Genomic DNA, 23,770 nt, shown 5'->3' on the forward strand with positions numbered 1-23,770 from the left:
ACTGAAGATGATTTTCAGGAAACACATTTTTACAGGGTACTGAGTTATCCGAGTGAATATACAATAACACAAATTTTAGGACGTAAAGCCCGTGTCCTGGTATCCCTGAAATCACTAACAAGATTTCCATCAACTTTTTGTGTGTGTTTTGTTGTTGTTTTTTTTTTTTTTTTTAAATATCGTCTAAAATGGCTGACTTCTGGGTTTTGGAATAGCATCTTCCCATTTTCTGAAACACCTGAATTGATTTGTCTTCTAGGGAAAAGAGATGCCTGGCCATTTCAATACCCCACAGAAATTGGATTTGACAGACAACGTAACAGAGCTTCTAAAAACAAAATCAGTGCTAACATCACTGTCAAGAAACTGTATCTTTAATTCACTTTCCTAAGGAGTGGATTCTTCTATAGCTTAATTATCCTACTTTTTTAAAATTAATTTTAACATACCGATTCAGATCTAATATGATTGCAGTGATTTCAAATCCAGCTCTGCAATGGTTAAATTTTAATCTTGATTATACTCACCTTTCAATAAGTTATTGCAAAGCTATTTAATATACCCATGAAATGTTAAGCTTTATGAAAAAAATGTAGAATTTCAAATACATGGATTTATTAATATTTTTTTAAATGTTTCCATCATTTTATTTAGTTCACTGAGCATAATGTGGGAGGAAACAGGGATGAAGTGACTCTGTGACATACACTGGGGAAAATGCAGGACATCTGGGTACGATTTGATATTACTGCTTTGTTCACATGCACAGAGCACGATTCTAGAGTAATGTGCAGAGAGCAAAACCATTGAAGACAGAGAGAAACAGCATGGAGCTACTTGAACCACTTGATTTGAGTTTCAGCAAAAAGCAGCATACTTTCATGAAAGCCTCCTTCAGAAATTAGTAGTTCTAAACATTCTGTAGATAAGATGCCATAAAATGCTAACACTTTTTCAATGATCAAAAGAGCTCCATAAATATAATTTTCTTATTCAGTGGACACTGAAGAAAAATACTCTTATGACACTTACCCACCAACAGAGTATTTCTGAGCATACATTAGAAATTTCCCTTGCTTGGCTTAATTCTTGGTCTTTATCACAACCCAAGTAAAAGTAGGTGCAACTCCCAGCAAATTATGTCTCCAAACAAACCCTGGAACTCCCAGCCCTGCTAAGGCTCATACCCAAGTTTCCATTGTTTCCAGCAACAGTTGACGATAAGGCTTTGGAGAATTCATCCCAGGAGCCTGAAGCGCAGTCATCTCTGATCCTCTCCCTCATCAGAGAGCCGTTCTTAAAACTAAAACACACAAACACACCACATGCATTTTTCAAATCATTTGACTGTTTTTTAAGCAATTTGTTGTTTTACTTAATACTGCTGTTCGTTGTATCAGCTGAATACAGCCAGGCAAGCAGATACAATCATCTCTTCATTATGGAAAGAAACGCAGAGGAAGGAAACTAAAAAAAACAACTACAACAAGACACGATGAGGAAAACAATGCAGAGATGCTCTTCTACATCTCTCCAACGAGTGAATGGTTCAGATCTATTCTGGCAGGCCATGCCAAACACAAGCTAGCTCTGAACAGCTAACACGTCTCCTCAGAGCTCCACGTGCAGGATTTGCAGCCCAGTGCCTGACTTACTGCAGTTTCCTGAAGCCCAAAGCCCTGAAGACACACCGGGCACTGTCGCATCATGCTGGCCATGAGGCAGGACCTGTGGAGCTGGGTTTCTGCACTGTGCCAACACTCATCAAGGGCTTCATTGAGTCTGGCTGCACCCAAGAGCAAAGACAAACACCTGCTTTTGGACATCCCCCAGCTGGACCTAGTAACTGCTTTCAAGAGAAACGGTTTGTGCTGCGGGTGCAGAGGTAGCACTCGTGTGCCCTGCCAGCAGTACTCTGACACAGCACTAAAAAAAACTCACTTTGATATGGCTGTAAGGAGGAGCAAGAGTGTCTCCACGCTGCATTACATCATTTATGATTTCAGGGTCCAATAAAACTTATGAGGTCTAGATCCATGCCAGTATCTGGCAAAGGGAAGCACCACAGCTGCAGCTACACGGTTCTGTTCCAGAGCCCGTAAGCCATGCTGTAAAAATGCATCTGTTGAGTGTGCACGATCTGTGCACCCTTTGTGCCATCTCCTCCTTTGTCTCCTCTGTGAATATAATGCTCCTGCAGCATACTGCAGCACTGGACTCAGACCCAAAGGAAAGCAGTCTGAATCCTCTCCAACAGGGAGTCATCACACCAACTCAGCAGGAGAGGCACAAAAACATCCAAAAAGAGGGCAAGGAAATTATTGAACATGCTCTGTAGCAGCAACTGAAAGCATTCAAGTTTTCTATACATATATTCTGCCTGGGAGTTCAGGCACTTTTCCTACTAAAGCAGGCGAGTTCCCTATTAATTACACTGCTCCATTAGTAAAGGGGCACTGGTGCCAAAGGAGCAGTGTTAGGGCAGGACCAGCCAGACTGGCAGAACAGAAATTCTTTACATCTGCATGGCTACAGAAGTAGCCTGTGTTCTGAAGGACAAAGATTTGGCCTTCTGCACGTGTTAAGCTGGAGCAGAAGAATGGCAGCAGAGTGGTTATTCAGAAAAATGTCTCAGCGTCTCCTCTTACAAACAGGTTGTTTATAGAGCTCTTTCACCCAGCAAGCAGTGAGAAATAGAGAAAAATTGGGAAAAAGGAAAACTTGAATGCAAAGCTTCAAAAATAACCAACTGCCGGGAAATCATATTATGAAACTCAGTAACTTTCAATTGACATCACCCTTTTAAGCTCCACTTCACAACACAGTTCCCACTGTCATCTACAGCATCCTTTCACTGTGCAGGTAAGGCTCAACATCACAGCTAAAAGGCAGATTTGAGCTCTGTTGAAGTTTTCAGTTACAAGCACCTCCAGTTTGATTTTGTAGTGTTAGTGATACGAGGTAATCTCAGGATCCACAGGGAACAGGCTGAGTTAATCACTAATGCCATCAAATCTCCGCTTCGGAAAATGCCTCTACCTTATAGATCTGATCACTTGTAATAATTGAAACAATATTACTACTGCGACTTATAAGAGACAGTCCAAGCAGGGGAAAAAATAATAATACCTCTTAAGTCCTTAAGAGGGTTTTATGTGCACACTCGTAATTAACAGGCCTGTTACAGAAGTGCTGTCCACTTCCAAAGACCTTCCCAAGGAACAGCTCTACCCATTCCTGCCAATAACTGCTGCGTTGTGCTCTGTGCAATCCCAAGTATTTAAACACTAAATGTACCTGTGTATTACTTGTAAATATTTGCCTAAATGCTCTGACTTTGGAAGTTTTTCAGTTGAACATGTGGATTTGGTGAGGGACAACCCGCAGCTTCAGGCCTTCCTTCCTCCTACTTGGCTGGCGAGAGGCCAAACCATCCCCACATCACAGCAGCCAAAAGCTACCAGGAGAATCATTCTGTCAGCTGGGCTTCCTGAGATCTCAGTATTTGCCACGTGCACAGTCTAATATGTCCCTGAACAGCACTGATTATACTCGTCTATGAAAAGGAAGCCTTCACCTGCCCCATTATGTCCCCTCTGGACCACTAGAAGTTGCACAGTCCGGTCAAGCTTCTGACATTTCAGATTATTACATTTCAGAAGACTGCTATTCCTGTACATTAAATATATTACCTTCGATTCACAGCGAACTGGCCTTATGTATACATAAAAATAATTTTGTCTTTTTATCGCTGTGAGAATTTATCCTTCACAACTCTGCAGTTACCCACATTGAACAATGGGCATGCCATAATCCTGATGCAAATGTTTCAGCAGTAGGTTGCCATATACCATACGGAGCGCTGAACATTCTTTCCATTATCATTTTGCAAAAGAAATAAACCACTAATACAAAATATATATATATATATTATTGATCCTAGATGTACAAAAAAAATGGTATTACCATAAAAGTGCCATAAATGTTTGCGAATCAACAGGATTGCAGAGGATATGACCTTCTAAGGCAGGAGTCGGTTCCTGGATCCACAGAAACAATGTGTCACTTGTGCCGAGGCTAATCTGGAAGGAGAAAAAAAAAAAAAAGTAATTGAAGCGTTATCACAACGTGCACGGAAAGCAATACAGAAATTAAATTAAAACCATTTGTTATTACCACTAATTGTTTTTAAATTACACATTAAGTCAATTGGATTCGTATTGAAGCTAGCGCTGACTTTTAGGTTGTCACATCAGTGAAATACATACCAGACAGAGACTTGAGCTTTAGGGTCTAAAGCATTAGTTAAAAATAGTTGCAGTTTACTTAAAATCTTTCAGGCAGCTTGCAGATTGATAGAAATAAAACAAGAATGAAGGCAATAAAAAGAAAATCAACACTAGCAGATTAATTTAACTGATAACCTACAGCTATCGTCCTTGTTACCGTTTCACATTTCATGTATTCCATTTATTCAGGGATACAGATAGTTTTCAGGAATGTTTTGACTTACTGCAATATCTCCTTCTTGAAGTCTCATCCCTGCCAATGATGCTGAAAGCAGAATAACAGAGAAAAAGTTACTCGTATGACTCAATTTTAGCATGCTACTTGGGACATCACGGCACACTGCACTCGCTGTCTCAAAGTAGAAAAAATGGGAATTATGTTCATGATAACCTTGGCCTATACATTGTAAAAAAGGGGCCAAGAGCTTGGGTGAGAGCTTTAACACTTAATCAAAACACTCAAACAACTGCAGAACTGCAGGATTCTCTGAAGGTTTGTATGTTCAAGTTTGAAATACTGTGGACCCTTACTTAACAACACTCTTTAAAGTACAACACCACTCACCTGCATCAGACTACTCATATATTTATTGGACTAAACTGGACTTGAATTTCTAAAAGAAAAATTTGCCTTTCAAGAAATTCAGAGCTTAATCATGTCCCATAATATACATGGGAAATATACCATGATGAAGCCTACATCTTTATTCAAACCTGGATATGCTACTTTTACATGGATAAGTATTTTATTTTCATAGTCTTGAGAAAGATGACTTTGCTCTGCCCTGAAACAGTCATGAGGATTCCAAAAACTGATCCTAAATTAACACTCTCCCTTACACTGGGATATATCAGTCTGACAAAAGGACAGCTCTCATTCTTACAGAAAGGCTCTTTGATTCAAAAGATACAACAGCAGGGTTTGAATTCACATTTCCTAAGTTAGAAATGGAAGTAATTCATATTACAAATAGTTTATTCTCTTAGACAAACCAAAACCTAGAGTCACCTCTAATTACTAGGCTAAAGGGAATTCATTTGCAGTACCCAGCTTATCCAAGATGTCTATACCTCAGAAGAGCCAGTGATGGATGGCTGTTGGAAAAAGCTATTAATGCTGATAAACATGATATTCTTTCGCTGTATAAGGGAGCATCTGAGAATTAATGAGATTGATCTAGAATTTCAGTACATGCATAATGATATTCACTGAATCTTACACATTTAATCATCTCACCTGGGTTGTCTCCTGTAAAGGCTACTACTTTGCAGTCTGGGCTAAACCCATAACGCTGAATATAATACGGAGAAATGGACCCCTAAGGAAAGAAATACGGAGTGAAAAAACAGCTTAAAAAATGGAAAATGATCTTGCAGTGTATGATACAATTGGTTGTAGCACAGAGCTGAAAAACCCTAGAGCAGCTACAATAACCATTTCTGTATATTTAAGGCAGGAATATTTCATAGATTTTGAACCTTTTTTTTTTTTTTTTTTTTGTCGGAGAACCTCATAGAAATATCCTGAGATTAGATTTTGAAATACATGAAGTAAATAGCAGCATTTTAGCTCTGGGTCACTCTGGAATTCTTCACATCAAGTAATATAAACATACCCATCTATTTTGCACAGATGCATGAATATTAATACATAAAAATTAGAAATTCAATGCAAACAAAAGAGGAAACAACATTAATATACATCACAACATTAAAGGTTGAAATATGACACCTATTATTGTAGGGGTCAAGAACTGTATTCTTTTAAGCCACAGAGAAAACACAGGAGAAGAAAACCATCCTTAAAAAATACATGGACATTTATGCAGACTTTTGATTTGTTCCTCTCCATTATACATGATCAGCACAGGAATCACAAGTCAGCTACCTTACTAGCACTGAATTGAGAGGGATTAGGTGACAGATACCTACCCTGTTTTACATGTGTACCACCTAAAGCAATAGCTCTTTCTGTGCCGGACAGTAAGACTACATTTATTTACTCTAAGAGACATGGGTCTTGATTTCATCTTTAAGCTGCATAAACTGAGGAGCTCTAAACATCCCAAATGATTCGGGAAGATTAACTTATTAACTCTACAAACAGTATAAAACAAGGTCCTTGTTAAGCAACACAGATGTTGGGTTATGTTTCTGCAGTAATAAATACTGTGCATAGTTTTGCAGTCGTAGTTGTGGGCATATGGGAAGTCCAGAGAGAAGAACCCTAGTGATTCTTATCACTGCAGCATCTGCCAAAACCTTTATTTTCGGAGCCCAGGGCATGCAGGAATCCAAAGTGATCTGTGGCAAAAGCTATGACAGACACCAGCTACCAATTTTCAAAACTATCTATTTCTGCTCTGGCACACATCTCTGAAGGTAATTGTGCATGCATGCACACACACACACACAAATATACTCCAAGAAAGTACCATCAGCAGAACTCTCAGCACAAAGCCTTAGTTCTTCCAATGATTTTTTTTTTAAACTCTTCAAGACTGGCACATACCAGGACTGAATGTGATGGCACGGGGCTTCCCAGTTTCTCTTCTAATCCTGGTGCACAAGCATCAAGGCAGGACGCTGACCACACCTTTTCCCAGATTTGCAGCAGATTCATACCAGAACCTACAAGACAGAGATCAAACCAAGAAGCACAGATCATTAAACATAACAGCAGTGTAAAGAAAGCAGATAATATTGCATCAGAAAATTCCACCTTGTTACAGGCAACAGAAAGTTATCCTGGAAAGTTGTCCTGGTTTATAAAGTTAACTGAGGTTGGTTAGTGGCCAAATCTATGTAACTTCCTGAGCACTCCACATCCCTTGTTTGTATTTCTAAGATGCATTTAATTGCACATTTCATTAGACTTGAAAAATCCGTACACGCTTCTGGTTAGTGCTGTTCAGGGACATATTAGTCTTACTCTGGATTAACAACATTTTCATTTCAAAGACTGTTTAGCCCGTGACTTATTTATCTCAGAAACACAGCCACATTCTCAGCCGAGCACAGTGGAAAACTTCAAATTCAATTCAAAACATCTTTAAACTCGGTATAGCACAAAGAAGGTGAAGCTGACCAACAGGCAGAGTCTGTGGAATGAGGCTACACTTGCAATGCTGGGACACAGAGGAAGAGAAGAGTCCTAACCACATCTCAGCCAGCACGTTACAAGGCTCTAGTAGGACTCTTATTCTCAACAAGACCATAAGCCTTCCATATTCCCTGCACATACCCTACTGTTGGTTACACACGCACAAATAAGCTTACACTATCAATTCCCAGCAGCCTTTTTCACTTAATAATGAGTTTAATAATGTTTATTAACAAAACACCTATCTGTACAGTTGAATCCTAAGCACCAACACCATGGTCTGGACCCAGTGCTTTGCACGGCGCTGTAAATAGAAAGTGTTGCACGCTCCAGCTGAGACACCAGAATAAACCAAGCCAAACAGCAGGAAATTTGGACTATACTTAGCAACGTAGAAAATAGAATTACATTTATTAAATTCAATCAATCCCATTTCATGCAAATTGAACGCACTTAAATTATGCGCTGGTAAATTTGGCCTGTGATGCGGCAGCAGGAATTTGACAGAGCACAAAGTGTGCTTGCTCCCACAGGCAAAGGGTGCATTTCCCTTTTCTGCTGTCAGAGTCACTACCAGCAACAGGAGAAGGAAAGGTGGCAAGATTTAGTCCAGCTTCTCTCAATTCTCTCTTAAATCCAGCCATCCCCCCTGCCTTGGTAAATTGAATCCAGAATTGTTATCTGCACTTCCAAGACATGGAATGGAGCCTCTTCCCAAATCTCTCAGGTTTAATGAGGAAATATGCAAAGCTAGAAAGTTTCCTAGAAAAGACCCTAATGTAAAAGGACAAGAACACCTTAGCTAAATTAATCAGTGAGCCAGAGAATCTTTAAATAAAGAGGAATTTCATTAGAAAAAAAAAAAAGTTAGCTGTTGTTTCTTTCATTTTTTTGTTTTGTTTTTTTTTTTTTTTTTATGGTTTTCCTTGTTTCTTTTGTTTTTTAAAATCCTTCACCTCAACATCCTGCAAGCCCGAAGAAATGTTTAGCCAGTATCCTCCAATGCAATTCTGGAAGAATAAGCACAGCCTCTCCAATCTTTTCTGCCTAAACCAGGCAAACCACTAACCTTTGTGACTGAAAAGGTCTAAGCTGATATAGAAACTGAAACCACACTTCAGTTTTATTGACTGGTAGATACAGCTGCAAAGAGACTTTAACATGCCCTGAGAAAAGAAAGATGAACTAATTTATCCCACCCTCAAAAACTCATTTAAAAGATGTGAAACAACTATTTTACAAGAGCTACCCGTCTGTTGGCCTGGATTCATCCTATCCAGCTGCAGGAGCTTGAATGAGAATCTCGAGGCAGCAGAAAACCAAGACCAGAGAGCTGAAAGCTCCCTGGAACTGCTTCTCCTTCTCCTTCACTCACACAGGGAGAGATGCACAGTGAGCTCCTAAATCACACGTCTGGTCATGCAGATCTATGCCACTTTTAGAAATAAAAGTTAGTAAAAAATGGCATAAGCACACCATTGTAAGTTTAACATTAAAATAAACAGTAACTCTAGAAATAAAATCATAGGAAAAAAACAAAGGCAGTCTTCAGACTTGTCACTCCGACTGGGTATCCCACCAGCAACAAAGGTCAGTAGCCAAGCCCATGGTCTAGTAAGGACTGAGGAAAGGATTAACACGTGGAGGAGTAGGATTCAGTATTTCACTGCAAGCATCCCTGACTTAAAGTGACCAAGGAGCACAACTGGGACTTGCTAATATTTACTGCTTATACAAAAATATAATTATTTCAAGACTGGGGAAAAAAAAAAAAATCATTACAAAGACCAAAAGACACTGACTAACTGGCTTTATCAATCTGCAAGCTAAAGATCAATATTTGCATCCATTTAGAAACGGGTAAGTGCATCTATATTACAGCATTCTGGATTGCCTTTTCGGCGAGCAGTGCAGCTCTGCTGACACCAAACAAGCTACAGGAGGAGTAAATTCAGCCCAACAGGCTGCCTTCTGAAAAGGCTTCGGTTCAAAACAGCCTTAGTTGAGACAACAACAGAAACAAGTATGCTAAGCTACGATTTGCCTAAGGCTCTTGGAAAATCATTTCAAAAGATAAAGCTTCTCTAGGTCAAGAGCTGAATAGCTGTTCTTTAAGGTGTCTTCTGAAAGAAACAATGCCTCGAGTGTTTGAGTTATTTAGGTCCCAAATGTATCTTCCTTTTACCACCTGCACAATATAAATGAAAATCATTCTTCGTTCCACCAGAATGTAATTTAATTTTTTTGGAATCAATCACACAAGGTGCTCAGCCATTCATAAGCAGTGGTTTGAACCTTACAAGATTGGACCTTTAAGGAGAAAAATTCCTGAAACTGAGTAGCACATTTCCTACAATAACCCTCAAATTTAAAGAGAGAAGTTATTGTGCAGAGCTAAACAATTTGACAGGGTCTTTTAAAGACGATATGACCTGAAGTTAAACCTACAGAAATGAAGAATAGGTCTATTATCTGAGTATTATTTTGAGATGCATTTCAAACTACAATATACAGGTGCAACGTAAAAGATCAAGTGAATTGCAAGAAATCGTACATGACAAGAAAACAGGTTTTTAAGATGGATCCAAAAAACTATTGCATGCATTATAATTACATTTTATTACCAGAATTAGAATTCGCTCTCATTATGTTAACAGAAGAAAAGAACGTAGAAGACAAAATATAGCTTACAACACCGAAAACTCTTTTGTCTTGTAAAGAGAACTGTAACATCCTGCTTAGTTCCCTTATCTTTCTTCGCACAAAAATTTAATAATCTTACATGCTTTGAACAGTAGATAACATTGATTCAAGTTATGTAAATAGCCAGAGGTGTAACAGAACAGGCTCTCCTTAGAGCTGCTTGAAAAATGCAGCACATTTTCTATGAAAGTTCTCCAACGAAGCAAACTTTTGTTTTGTTTACAGTTTGAAACGTTTTGGTTTCCAACCAAACTGAATTGTTCATGTTCCAAAATAGAAGAAGCACAGATTTTCCTCACTTGCTTCCAACTAGAAAAGTCAGAGATAGCATTACCCAAAAAAATAAACAAAACAAAAAAAAAAAAACAGGATTTGTTTATTATTTGCTTATATTTTAAACAAAATGTGAATCAAAATAAACACTCACTGACAAAATAATCAACAATCAACATATTTCTTTGTCAGAAAAAAGGATCTTGGAGCTCTCACCATCCTTATTTGAAAAACAGTAGACACAGCCAGTTCTGTAGGCTGGTGAGTGGCCAAAATGCTCAGCACTCGGGACTACTGAGGAGCAAAGTGCAGCTCTCAACAGGTATTGTGGGCAATAATTCACAAAAAAAAATAAAATTTAGCTGTGAAAATACATGGCTAACAGAACAAGACCAGAAGACAGATGTAATAATCTCACAATTGCTGCAAAATAAGCGTGGATCGCCTTGCAATTTTTAAGGTCTCAAATATAAATGGGAAATCTAGTATTGAATAAGTTGTCCATTACCTAAAATTGAGGTGCCTTGCCTTTTCCTATGAGCTTTGATGGAACAATGAAGAGGAGAAAAAATAAGTTTGTCTTCGCACATGGGTGTCAACTATGGCTCTATAATGCAACATTTCCTTAGAGAGCCTTGTTATCTAACCTTTCAGCTCTGAAATGTATCTCCTCTTATTTTCAGAGAAGGAATCAAAAATGCTATTTAGAAATGACAGCACAGCTCCCAGGAAGTAGGTATCCCTCATAAAGGCTGTTTAAATTTGCCGTTTAAAAGCTGGATAGCCGAGATAACACACAACAGAAAAGAGAGACACGTGTCCGGTCACTTTTTTGTCTTTGTTATGATGAATGAAGAGATAAAAAAGGTTAGATTTTATTCTTTTTAACTGAGCTTGCTTAGTTTTGTGGGTTTTTTTTCTTGCTTGGCTTTGCTTATCCTTTTAAAAATGAACCAGAGGAAATTTCTGTTACAGATCCTTACTCCAGTTAGGCATGGGGGCGTGTGGAATAATCACAGTATACATCTTATTTACATCCTGTGCAACTCAGAGCTAAGCCAGCAAAACCAAAAAATATCAGAACTATGAAGTCTACCTGAAAATCCACAGTTTTTAATGCTTTTAAATAGATATGTCAACATTCCTTTCACATCAGAAAGTAATGAAAAAGGTTCACTTTCATTTAAGAACTTTTTCTCTGGCTCCATTTTATAGAAATTGGAATCATGGTACGATGGGGATGAATAAGCAAAGCTGACAACACTATCAAGAGTAGCAACAAACTAAAAGGAATAACTTAGTTGAAAATCTAACAGACTTGCAATTAAAGCTTAAAGACTGAAAATAAATGGTAGAGAGCCTGTCCACCTTTTATGTAAGGCGGGGAGGAATAGAGAGAAAAATTTCCTTCTTGAATTGTCACTACCAGAAAAGCCCACGCACTTACCATCACTGTAATCGATGGGTGCATAAGCTCCTAGGAAAAGGGAAGCTGCGAAACTACTAACCAAAGAGATTCTCTGAAAGTAAAAAAAAAAAAAAAAAAAAAAAAAAAAAAAAAAAAAAAAAAAGGAGTGTGAGAGTGATTCCCATCAGTACTCACTTCAAAGAAAATAAATAAGTAATTGGAAGCAGCAAATGTTAATAGATGCTTAATGTTAGACACAGAATGCACACAGAAATACACCTAGAAGGATTATTCAGCTTTATATTCCTGCCTAAGTAACGCAGCAGATATCAATCTAAAAGTAACCCCATGATAAAAGCTGTTAATAGCTCTGCATTCTGAAACATGCAAAATACACCTAGTATATTAGCATATTCTATGTTATCATGAATTAATTCACAACTGTGGTGTATCACAGGACTTCAGTTAAGGTAAAATACTCACCGAGAAAAAAAACTGTGTGTGGATGACCGGGAAAACGCCCAGAAGACATGAATTGGTCAACTCAGGGTACAGGTCTGCGAGCTTTCTAGTCACTGGCAAGGCTCTGATAGCACCTTTACGTGAGCTCTTACCTTCTTCCCATCCATGACCTCCTCCCAGCTGAGACCCCAGCCCTCCCAGGAGTTACTCCCCGGAGTTGGGAATAATCAGCTCTGCACTAAACCACTGCCTGCAGTTCTGCCTCTGGATATGTTCCAGCAATGCGTGAAATCCAGCTGCAGGGCTCCTAGTACTGGCCCCAAAATGCCCTGGCCATGTAACACAAAGCACTGATCCTACACGGACTCACCTCTGTTTCAAGCCTGCTAGAGAAACCACCGAGTTAAGCAGGCCAGCTTTCTGCAGGATCAAGTATTGTATGTTCCCCAGAAGCTGGCATAAAAGCTGTCAAATTCCTTATTGTGTGCTCTAATTCAAAAGAAATATGATTGTCACCCAATAACTAATCAGAATCAAATCTCTACTGGTGGAGCAAGCCTGCAGTGACAGGTTTTTGTATTAGTGATTATGAAACCACTGCTTCACACAGCATTCAGAGACGGACTATAGCCAGAGCTCTAAGAAGTGGTTACAATGGCCAGGAAACTTAATGATGCACTCGCTCTTCATGCGTCTCTCCCCAAGAATATATCACATTGTGCTTAGATAACGAAGGCCTACCTTCTCTGGTGCCCCAATGGGCACTAGCTGCCTGAAATGGAAGGAAAAGGATGGAGTTAAACTGTGAATCAGCCAGTTCAGCAAGCTGACCTAGAGGAGGAAAAACATCCACCTTCCACATGTCACTCAGACTGCCAGGCTGCTAAGTGCTGCTTGAAGGTCCCCTAAAGTAACTCTGTCATGGAAATACTTGTACTAGAACACAACTTCTTGCATATCCTTTACTGCCACAAGGTGCCATCAGTGCCACCAGCCCTCAAAGTCTTAGCTGACTTAGTCTGACCAATTCTCAGTTCCCAAGGACTTGTCTCCCACCCTGCCTCTTCTATTGATACATCTTTTGCTAAACTTACTCTTAAACTTGTGATCAAGCTGTATTAGTGTTCTGTTCCATCCCATCCCTTACTGAGCACAAAGGTTATACAATGAAAAGACAGAAAAAGAAATTTTAAAAAATGAAGCATTCTCCCCAGAAAACTTTGCCACTCACTCCTCCATGAAATCAAATGTTTCATGCAGAGGTGAGATTCTAAAAAACAGAAAATTTGTTATCAATACTGACAAGAACTACAGGAATATAAAAACACAGGACACCTGACTTCACAGCTCAGGATGTTTGGTGTTTTCTAATCACAGGGTAGGAGCCTTTCCCTCATGTATATCGTACCTGTATGGAGGTTTCACCTTGCTTCAAACCATTTTAGTCGCAGCTAGATGCAGACTTGAATTGAAGCAATAGAATTGCACATTGATTTCTAAAAATTAAAAAGCAGAAGGAAACTACACGATGCAATTCATTTGTAGTAACAGAATCAAAGTAGCTCCTCAAGGGAAAATCTATTAAAAAAAATCTAGGATTGATTGCAGTTTTTTTCCTATGCACATCTGCAGGGATGCCAGCTTTGTATGGCAGAGCAACCACATTTCTGTATGCAAACAGACAATTCTGAGTGCTAAAATTTCAACTGTGTGCTTAGTTACCCACTTGTATTTGAACTGCTGAACATACAATTTACTGCCACCCAAACGAAAGCTTGGTTTAAAAAACTTCTTCCACAAAGGCAAGATCCAATAGAGCCCGCTGTGTTAAATATAACATTCAAGATGGAACTGATGCCTGATTTTTATCTGCCTAATGACTAAGAATATAACAACAAAAAAAAAGCATTTTTTTAATTTTATTTTCAAAAGCAAACAGAAGAATAAAATATTTTTAGCCAAAAAAGAATAATAATCTGACATCTGCACAAAATTCTTTTTAAAAGATTTTCAACTGTGATTTCCAATAAGTATATTGAAGTTGAGCCAACCTCAGTTTGCGCGTAGACCTCAGGATTCTGGCTGTAAATCTTTGCTATCTGGTTTCCTGTAAAACGCTGAGAAAGAAATGCAAATGCTTAGAAACACAAACCTTAAATGGAGTCAATAATCATTAACTCTGTGTAATGAGTTCAGTACATTGCACTTTGGATATTTAATTTGCCTGATGCATGATGAAAGTCAGTGCACAGCAGGCAATCTGCACTAAACAGGCTATAACACATAGTCTCATTATGAGAATTTTGCTCACCTTTTGAAAAAAAAAGCTTGTGAAAAAGCATTACTATCCATAATTTACATTTCAGAAATGACAGTTCAATGGAATGAATCACTCTTATTACATGCCCAGGAACCAACACTATTCAAATGCTGCCTTCAGATTCTTTAAAAGATTTAGGCTACCCAACCTATGCACCTCTCTGTGAGGAATGGAAGCAGGCAGCGAGTTTAATACTCAAAGAAACAACTTGAGCACAAGCTAACGGCAGTTCTAAGAATACTTATTTTTCATCCATGTATTGTATCAAACAACAAAAATCTTCTAACACCGAACTTCTGAAACCTTAACCTTTGGCAAGTTAAAAACAAACTGTTAGAGGTATGCAAAGACTGATTTCAAACACTGGCCTTATGGCCAGTGCATGATTCAAAAACAGAATCAGCAATTCTGGGGGTTAGAGCCTTATTCTATTGAACCAACAGTAAGAGCAGCCAGGTGCCAAGATGCCTGGAGGGCAGCCCCACTCCCACTCATTGTCATAGTTAAAAGAGAGGAAAGGGTTGGAAAGAGGAGATGAGTGACTGTGTACTCTCTGATAGGGTCCCGAACTTCGGAAACTCATTTCTCTCTTAGGTTGACAGCTACTTGTTAGCCTTCAAGGAACATTAAAAGGGCAATTCTTATTCTTTTAACTGAAGAAGTAACCTAGAGCATTTATCCCCAGACATCGACTCATAACCCTGAATAAGCCTGTAACACAAATTAATTTGTCATTAAACATGGAAATTTGGCTGCACAGGAGCTCACAATGGAGAATTCAGCCCTGGGAACCACTGACCAAGTGCAACAGCTCACTACAGTCACCATTTCTGCACTGGTTCCTGCAGTAGAAATTCCAATGTTTTGCTTAATTTCACCTTAAAATTCCCATAGAATACGGTTTCCACCTCTTCCTTTGTGAGGCTACTACAAAGCACAGTACTATGGGAGGTTCTTCAAAAACACTGAATAAAATTCTCTCTTTCATAGTTAATGCCTGCTCATTATCTGCTGTGGTATAACTTAAGGGCAGAATCTTTTCTGTCACCCGACTCTGCCGAGGATTTCTTCTCCCTGCTCCTCACCTCATAGGCTCGAGATCCAGTGATAGCCGCTAGGCGCTGTGCTCCTCCCACAGCCTTCTCCAGATTGCTGCACTGGGAAGCTGTACTCGAATCCATCCAGATGGGGCTGTTACTGACAGCAAAACATGCCTGGAACAAACAATATTCTTTATTAATACCATCTGAGCTCTTAGAAGTCCCTGCTGGAACAATAATAATAGAGCAGACCTAGCTGTCAGCTCACAGTTCAGTGCTCTGAGGTACCTTCTGATCCCCTCTCGATAATTATAGGAAAACAGATATTGGACAGCACGTTGGTCAGCAGTGGAAAACCTAACCCAAACTTCACACTTGAGGGAAGCAGCAGACTCCACCTGATGGTAATTCACACACGCCCTGCCGCAGGGTGTGCTATGGCAATGTATTGCTAACACTCCTTTGGTAGCCAAAGCCCCAGGTCATTTTATACAGGTTTAGACCCATTTTTTTGAACTTCTCTTCAAATATTTAAGACTATCCAGAGCTGTTCTAACAGATTTCTCTTCAGTGACTGGTATAACCAATGCAAGTGAGGCTTGCCATAAGCAATGCATGTGAGTCTTAGTATCACCAGAGAGTATTCTAATTCCACCCCCAAGAGTTTTGCACAGATGAAGTATTTCAAAAAGTAATCATTTAATAGATCATTTACACAAACGCCTCCTTTTCCATATACGACTGTTGTTTCTGATCTTAGAATCACAGAACATCCTGAGTTGGGAGGGAGCCACATCGAGTCCAACTCTAGCTCCACACAGGACCACCCCAAAACCAGACCCTGTGTCTGAGAGCGGTGTCCAAATGCTCCTTGAACTCCTGCAGCTCAGTGCCAGGACCACGTCCCTGGGCAGCCTGTCCCAGTGCCCGACCACCTCTGGGTGCAGACCCTTCCCCTAACCCCCAGCCTGACCCTCCCCTGTCCCAGCTCCATGCCGTCTCCTCGGGTCCTGTCGCTGTCCCCAGAGAGCAGAGCTCAGCGCCTGCCCCTCCGCTCCCCTCGTGAGGGAGCTGCAGGCCGCCATGAGGCCTCCCCTCAGCCTGCTCTGCTGTGGGCTGAACAAACCAAGGGGCCTCAGCTGCTCCTCACCAGTCTTCCCCTCCAGACCCTTCCCCATCTTTCCAGCCCTCCTTTGGACATTCTCTGAGAGTTTTATGTCCTTTTTATATTGTGGTACACAAAACTTGCACACAGCACTTGAGGTGAGGCCACACAGCGCAGAGCAGAGCAGGACAATCCTTTCCCTAGCCTTGCCATGCCTCATGCACCCCAGGGTACAGCTGGATACAGATCTTGAAGTAAGGAAGGTCAGAGACTCTGAAAGGAAAGCTCTTTTCTCCCTACTTCTCTTTTCAAATAAAACTGTCAAGTCTATATTCAAAACATACTAAACACAACAAAAATAGTGTTGAGGTTCAACAATTTACTTGTTACGAGGTTCTGTCCTCACAGCATTACACTTCAATGGTTTCACAGGGAAATGTAAATTGATTTTTTTTTTTTTTAATATTTTCTAAAGAAATCTCAGGCATTACAAGGAAACTCAGCTACAATAATATTCTTCATTGCAATTTTTTTTGTTAATACAAATAAAAAAATGACAATACTTACAGGTTGTTTACAAAATATAATGTTTCCTAGAAGAACAAACAAGCTGTTACTCTGACATAAAAAGATTGTGGAATGCCTGCCCACTGACACCTGTAAGCTTTTAGAGCAGTACACACTGTCAATCAGGAGAACGGGAAATGTCAAAAGCCCTGGAGCTGAAGGAGTAACCTGTATATTTCACTTTATGCTGCAGGGACATGCAACTCAGTTAAACACGAGGAAAGGTTGGCAAGGAAAAAAGCAATGCCTAAGTATCAGAACAAGTGTAGCTCTCCCTTCAGAGCTCTTTATGCACATTACCTTTAGTAGCTGATGTAAAGGCAGTTCGGGTGATGCATTCTTTAAAGTCTGGATGCTTCCTTTCTTCCAGTACACACTCCCATGTTGCTGTAGGAAAGTACAGAAACCAAAGTTGGAGATGGCCTCTCAGGCTGCAAAGTTCATATCCTGATCTGAATTTCAAGCTCTAAGGGACAGAGAACTCTCTCCAAACAAGGAGAAGAAAATGCACGTTTTCAAATCAAGTGTCCCATTAGAAGACACTTCAAGACTGAGCAAAGCATATAATGAAACAGTAGACACAGGAGTCAATACAATAATGATCTTGAATTATACCAAGTATACCAATGAAACTAGATATACACAAAGAAATCCCCCAGGCCCATAGTTCTTGACCCACAGTATCATCCAGATTGCTTCAACATCTCTCTTCTGGTTCTTCTGACAATTGAAACCAGTTTGCCCCTCCTCTGGGGACAAAAACTGGCACATCAGTGTACCTCTGCTGTCTGATCTGCAGCACAGAAACAAGGTTCTTAACGGAGAAAAGGAAAAGACTATGTGTGTTGGCAGGTGACAGCTAAGTGAAATCCATTCTACCTGAAAGAACCTGAATATAGCACCAAGTTGATACCCCAGCTTGTGGAATTAAGAGGAAAACAAAGGGAACACTGGTAGTCTGGAAAAAACCTTCCTACCTTCACTTGAGTGAGTTGGGGTTGCCTGGCAGTCCCTAACTTCTGTTCCACTGAGGAATTCTTAACAGAGCCTTGATACAAACTATGACTTTCAGACATGTTGCTCAGACTTTCAACTGAAAGCAATGAAACATGGAGATTAAAGCAAAAATTTTGATTAATTAGCCCCAGATATATCAAGATGAATAACTAAACCTCATGCATCACAATCAGCTATCACTTCAGTGCTGTCCTTACCCTGAATATAATTTTTAAATCTGTAAATGGTATAAAAGACTTCCTTATCTCACCACAGTACTAGGAGACTGGAGAACTGACTTGGTATCAGAATGGGTTTTATAAACCTCAAAAAATGTACTAAAGGATAAGAAATGGCCAAGCAGCATATTTGTCCTCTTTGCATCAAAGACTATCATAATTTGTTTTCTTTTGTTCCTAGGCAGATCTCCATCCTAGCCAACAAAAGCAGTGCTCAACGGGACTTTACTAAGCCCTCAGCTATGTCAACTAGTCACTGTTTTTCTATCCTATTCCACGAGCACCTGGATAAAGTGAAATTCAAAATGACCCTAGTCATTTCAGAATCTGCATGTATAAAGAATTTAAGCAACAGGGAAACAACTAGCAGCTAGTTTTGCACTACACTGATCTTAACAATTACAGAATAAAGCTCATGCTCCAGTCCTACTACCTTCTGTAGATTGCTCTGAATGCTTCAGGTTTTAGGTTACCTTGAGTAACATGTGTCTTTTAATGGATGCTTACACAGAAGCTTTGATCTTACTTGATGTCTTTAAGGTCTTCTGCAATACAACTATTTAAAATTTATCTGCATACCTTGTACTATATTGAAGAAATACAGTAAGATTGATTTATTTCTTTATAAACTAACCTGGCCAGCACCAGACAAAGCTCTGACTTGAGCGAAGTTAAAGCCGGAAGATTTCATCTTTTCTAAAACCATATCCAGAGCCTACGAGAACAAACAGAATCAAGAATGACTGTAACGAGCTACCAAATTATGCATACTCACAATCCTTGGAATTAAAGAGTAAATTCATGTCATCACTGATAAGAGTTCATTGGCAGATAATGAAAAATTAGCTAATGACTATGGACTTTTCAAGAAGCTGCATAAATTAATTTACTAAGTAAGAGTCCATAAAAGAAAAGTTGAATCACACAACGGAGGAAAAAAAATCTTTAAACAAGCTCAATCACAAAGAATCATTCTTTGAAACCTAAACAAGCGGCAAGATTTAAAGAATTCCAATTCATTAAAAAACATCTATTAAGAGTGCCAGACACAAGACATGATTATCTTTGTCTGTTCTTACTTTTGGAAATCTATGAAATCTTTAACAGTGTGCACCCTGCACCCCATTGTACAAGATGCTAGGAATCCTCAATCCATTGTGTCTGCTGAAAACTCAGAACCTCTTTAATTCAAGCGATTTTTTGCACTTTAAGCCCCTAGGTTACTTTTGTTCTTGCCACATTTTACTACATTTTAAAACCAAAAAGCAATATATCTTTATATAGTCCCATTCGGATCAGCGTTTGCCAGACTTTGTTGACAAATGGACCGCTGTAAGGCTTTAGAATTTCCCAAGAAACCATATTCCTCTATCACATACCTGTACCATCATATTATTAATTTAATAATTACAACTGTTCCTGTTTATTATGGTTCAAAAGACCAACTGCGAACAATTTACCAAATCTTTATGGATCATCAGACAGAACTACAGTGGAGCACCAACTGGGGATTCCATGACCTTTTAGATGTCTTAACTATTCAAATCGTGCTAGTAAAACAGATTGACGCAGCACCACGTGAGAGCAAGCATTGCAGAATCTGCACAGAGGCAAAGAAGGCCTGCTTTTAAAACAGAAGAGAATGTTATCTGTATTTCAAAATAAACACCAGTCAAAGTGACTGGGAATTACTGAATAAATTGCTCTTTAACCACCTGCCATTTGAGAAATCAATTTGTTAGCAAAGCTTATTCTAAAAAGACAGTGCAAGTAACCTGGATGCTGGGGAAAAAAAAAAAAAAAAAACAGAATTAAGTTAGGCAAAGCTGCAGTGGTCCATTTTGCATACGAAACAGGAAGATGGAGGGGGAAAAAAAAATAGCATGTTAAAAGTAGGGGAAATCCAGGAAAGGATTTTTCATGCATACAATGCTATAAGTAGCAGAGAGTGAAGAAAGAAACAAAGAAACAATATTATGAGTAACTAAAGTGGAAGTTGTTTACATTAACATCTGCATCCCAAAGACATAGAACAGCACTTTAAAAAGCAGAAAATAAGCAAAAGGACTACAATGATTTTAATGACAAGTTTCACTGTTGTTTTCAACATGTATTTATTTCAATGGCAGCAAGAAGAAGTTGAGTCATACAGTACAAATACTTCCAAAAGGCTGACAATAAAGTTTGTTCATACCTTGACCCACATTAGCACAGGAGAAGTGACTGTCAGCCTGTCACTGTGAACATAGGCTCCACCTTGAGTCCTACAGAAAAATGGTATTTTCTCTTGGTAAATTCAGTCTCTTTTCACCACCAAGCAATGTTATTTAAGTTTAGTAATAACCAAAGAAAGTTGCAATGTTTTGGTTTTTTTTTGTTAGGAGCAAAGATAAGATCAGTGTTTGAAACCTTAAAAACTAAAAGCCAGCTCCTAGGAAATGACATTAGAGAAGTTTGACTCAATTGCAAAGGAAACAAATTGCAAGAAAGGGTCATGGTCCTGAAGTAAGACCTGTGACAGACTCCAGTGCTGACGCTGCTCATGGCTCCATGCAAGTCACGGTTATCGCTAAGTTTCCTAACTGTCCCCATTAGTGGCTTGAATCTAGAAGATGAAATTCAATTTTTGCTGTTAAACCATCAAGTAGATAAATGCATTTTATTGGCACTTGTGACTATGATGGAAGAAATCTGTAAATCTGTAAATTCTAGTCTACAAATTGAGTTTATACATCTTAATGTGCCATTTGGAGCCACTGAATTTGTCTCCAAATGCCTCTTAGAAGTTTCCCTCATGCAATTTATTTCCTGTTGTCATAACATTCCATCCTGACATAAAGGTGGTGCTTACTTCTGTGTCCCAAAAAGAAACCGCCACGTCCAAAAGTCTGAAGTTCCAAAAGAAAAAAACGTTGGTTAATTTACACCACGTTGGTTAATGATACTTTAGGGTGGGAGGGTCTTTTTATTTCCTGTCGGGAGTTCTTGCCATGCTTACACACAAAGCAAGGCAAAAGGGCATACTTCCATTGCCAAGTATGAAACACAAACACAGCATTAACTTTTTCCACGCCTCCACACATATCAATAAGACCAAAGTAGGGAACAGCCCCCCCCATCCTAGTCCCCAAAGTTTTACATTGTATTATCCAAGTAAAACATAAAAAAACCTTACTTAAATTCTGGAAGATCTTTATCAAAATGAACATTATCCTCATAAATGACTCTCAGATGTTCATCAATGGCAATGACTTTCAGCTAGAAGAAATAAAACAGGATGTTAACAAAAACTGTCTGGAACAGTAACTAGATAGTACTGATAATTCATTTATAATAATTCAATTCTCATACTTGAAATGGGAAGGAAGAAGTAGGGATCACCCCAATCCATACAACTAACTGTAAGTATGGGCACAATTTTACACGAAACAAGTTATTATGTGAGTTTACAGCATTGACATACACATATCCAGCAACATGTGTATTTGTTTGCTACATTTTCTCCCTCCTTAAACACAGAAGGAGATGCTTTGCTAAAGAACAGCAAATAAGTTATATGGTTTCCAGTTTGCATCACAGTAACCAAGTTCTCCAAAGAGTACAGTATCTTAGGTTAAAGATGTCACATGGTGTTGGCTTTATTTTCTTAAAAGCCTCATCTTACCAAGGAAACTTTGGGATACCTTCCCTCCTGCCCAGTGTCTGAACTGAACTCTACCAGTCTGCAAAGCTCTGAGGCCATCCCACAGCTGCATGCTCAGCTTCTGCAGCCTGTGCAGAGCTACATCCAAATCCCAAATCCATCGAGCTGGGCTTTCCTGCAAGCACTGACTAGAAGAGTGCCACAAACTAGCTTTTCTCAAGCTCACCTGGCACAGAAGAAAAGCATGAAGCACCTCAAAGAAAAGCAGGCACGTCGTTCACATCCTGCATACGTTTTAACAAGGGAGAGTGCAACCTGCTGCTAAAGGACTGAAAAAAACCTACAAAGAGCGAGTTAACTCAAAGGAGCTGTATTCAAATAATAAAACCATCCCCGTTTGGGGGCGGGCTACTTCAATTTTAGCCATACCAACGTAGGGCCTCGTTTATGCACTAGCACAACTCATTACCAAGCCGGTGCACGGCGCTAGCTTAAGAACGGCTCTGACCCAGTGCGGCTTAATTGGCTTTCTGCTTGCGGTGCACCCCCTTGGAAAACACTTGATCGACATCCAGGGTAACCTGGATATGTCTTTGCAAGCTCCCAAACTTCAGCGCAGCTGTAGCGAAGTGATTTCTGCCCGAGGAGGGGAGGGAGGAGGCCGCGGTACCTGCTGCGTGCTGAAATCCCAGCCCAGGAAGCAGGGGGCGGCCATGTCGCGGCCGGCGGCGGGGAAGCCCTCACAGGGGCCGGCTGCTCGGGGCTCTTCCCCCCGGCTTCCCTGAGCCCTTCCCCCGGTTTCCCTGAGCCCTCCCCCGGCTTCTCAGGGCCCTTCCCCCGGAAAGGAGCCGCCAGCCCGGCCCCGTTGTGGTGCCGTGGGTGGGGAAGGGCCTGAGGGCGGGCGGGTTGAAGGAGCTGGGCGAGGAGGAGCAGCCCCCTCGTCCCTCCGCAGCCCCCTCGAAGGGGTTTGTGAGGGAGCTGCGGCTGGGGAAAAAGTCCCTCCGGAGCTGATCCCATGGCAGCTCGCTCGGCTTTGTTCAGCTCAGCTGAGCTGCCGAGATCTGGAGGAGAAAACGCCGAAGCAGCCGCACGGCGATCGGCCTAAACCGAGGCACAACGAGCAGGGCAAATCTACGCCACAGCCCGAAGCAATCCGCTGAATTTTTAGTATATTATGTGTACGGGTCGTGGTGTAGCATCACACCCTGCGTTTGTGTAAAAACATTCCCACAAAATTCTGTTTGGGGAGGTTTTAGGGTTTTGCATTTTCTCCTATAGCAATGTGACAGAGGCGTTGCCTAATCTAAGGAGGGCTTATCTGAGAAATACTCCATCCTGCAGCCCCGGCTGTATCTCAGCAGAGCTTTAACGAGATTTTGCATGCCCAGGATCCTAAACTGTTTTAAGAGTACAAATATTTACTTTGAAATGCCCTTCGAACTATAAAACATTAGTACATTTTGTCATATACTGAACAATTTGAAGATCCTGTAAATACTCCCAATAATTTCTCAAAGGCCCAATACCCAAAGCTTATGCTTCAAGGTTTCTAGTTACTATTGAAAATAAAAACCTCTAAAAAAATAATCCTGAAGACTTTAAATCTAGAATGCAGACACCAT

The 23,770-nt window shown here is 40.0% G+C and overlaps 1 protein-coding gene across 2 annotated transcripts in view; it reads right to left on the reverse strand.

Moving 5' to 3' along the window:
* Positions 1 to 22,913, reverse strand: part of XYLB (xylulokinase) — an 81,577-nt gene extending 58,664 nt beyond the window's left edge. Inside the window, exons 1-13 of one of the 2 annotated variants that reach the window (XM_082752081.1) lie at positions 22,819 to 22,913; positions 21,681 to 21,763; positions 20,700 to 20,769; positions 19,140 to 19,220; positions 17,571 to 17,657; positions 15,644 to 15,772; positions 14,290 to 14,355; positions 11,816 to 11,888; positions 6,802 to 6,920; positions 5,527 to 5,608; positions 4,514 to 4,554; positions 3,967 to 4,082; positions 1,188 to 1,303 (exon numbers count right to left, since the gene is read on the reverse strand). In XM_082752081.1, the coding sequence (XP_082608207.1) occupies positions 1,188 to 1,303; positions 3,967 to 4,082; positions 4,514 to 4,554; positions 5,527 to 5,608; positions 6,802 to 6,920; positions 11,816 to 11,888; positions 14,290 to 14,355; positions 15,644 to 15,772; positions 17,571 to 17,657; positions 19,140 to 19,220; positions 20,700 to 20,769; positions 21,681 to 21,763; positions 22,819 to 22,863 (1,108 nt within the window). In that variant the 5' untranslated portion in view covers positions 22,864 to 22,913. Of the gene's footprint in view, positions 1 to 1,187; positions 1,304 to 3,966; positions 4,083 to 4,513; positions 4,555 to 5,526; positions 5,609 to 6,801; positions 6,921 to 11,815; positions 11,889 to 14,289; positions 14,356 to 15,643; positions 15,773 to 17,570; positions 17,658 to 19,139; positions 19,221 to 20,699; positions 20,770 to 21,680; positions 21,764 to 22,374; positions 22,665 to 22,818 lie in introns of those variants that run through there. The other variant, XM_082752082.1, reaches the window with a different exon arrangement.
* Positions 22,914 to 23,770: the final 857 nt, after the last annotated feature.

The sequence above is a fragment of the Aythya marila genome (genome assembly GCF_965140915.1).
Source record: "Aythya marila genome assembly, chromosome: 2".
Lineage (NCBI taxonomy): Eukaryota > Metazoa > Chordata > Aves > Anseriformes > Anatidae > Aythya > Aythya marila.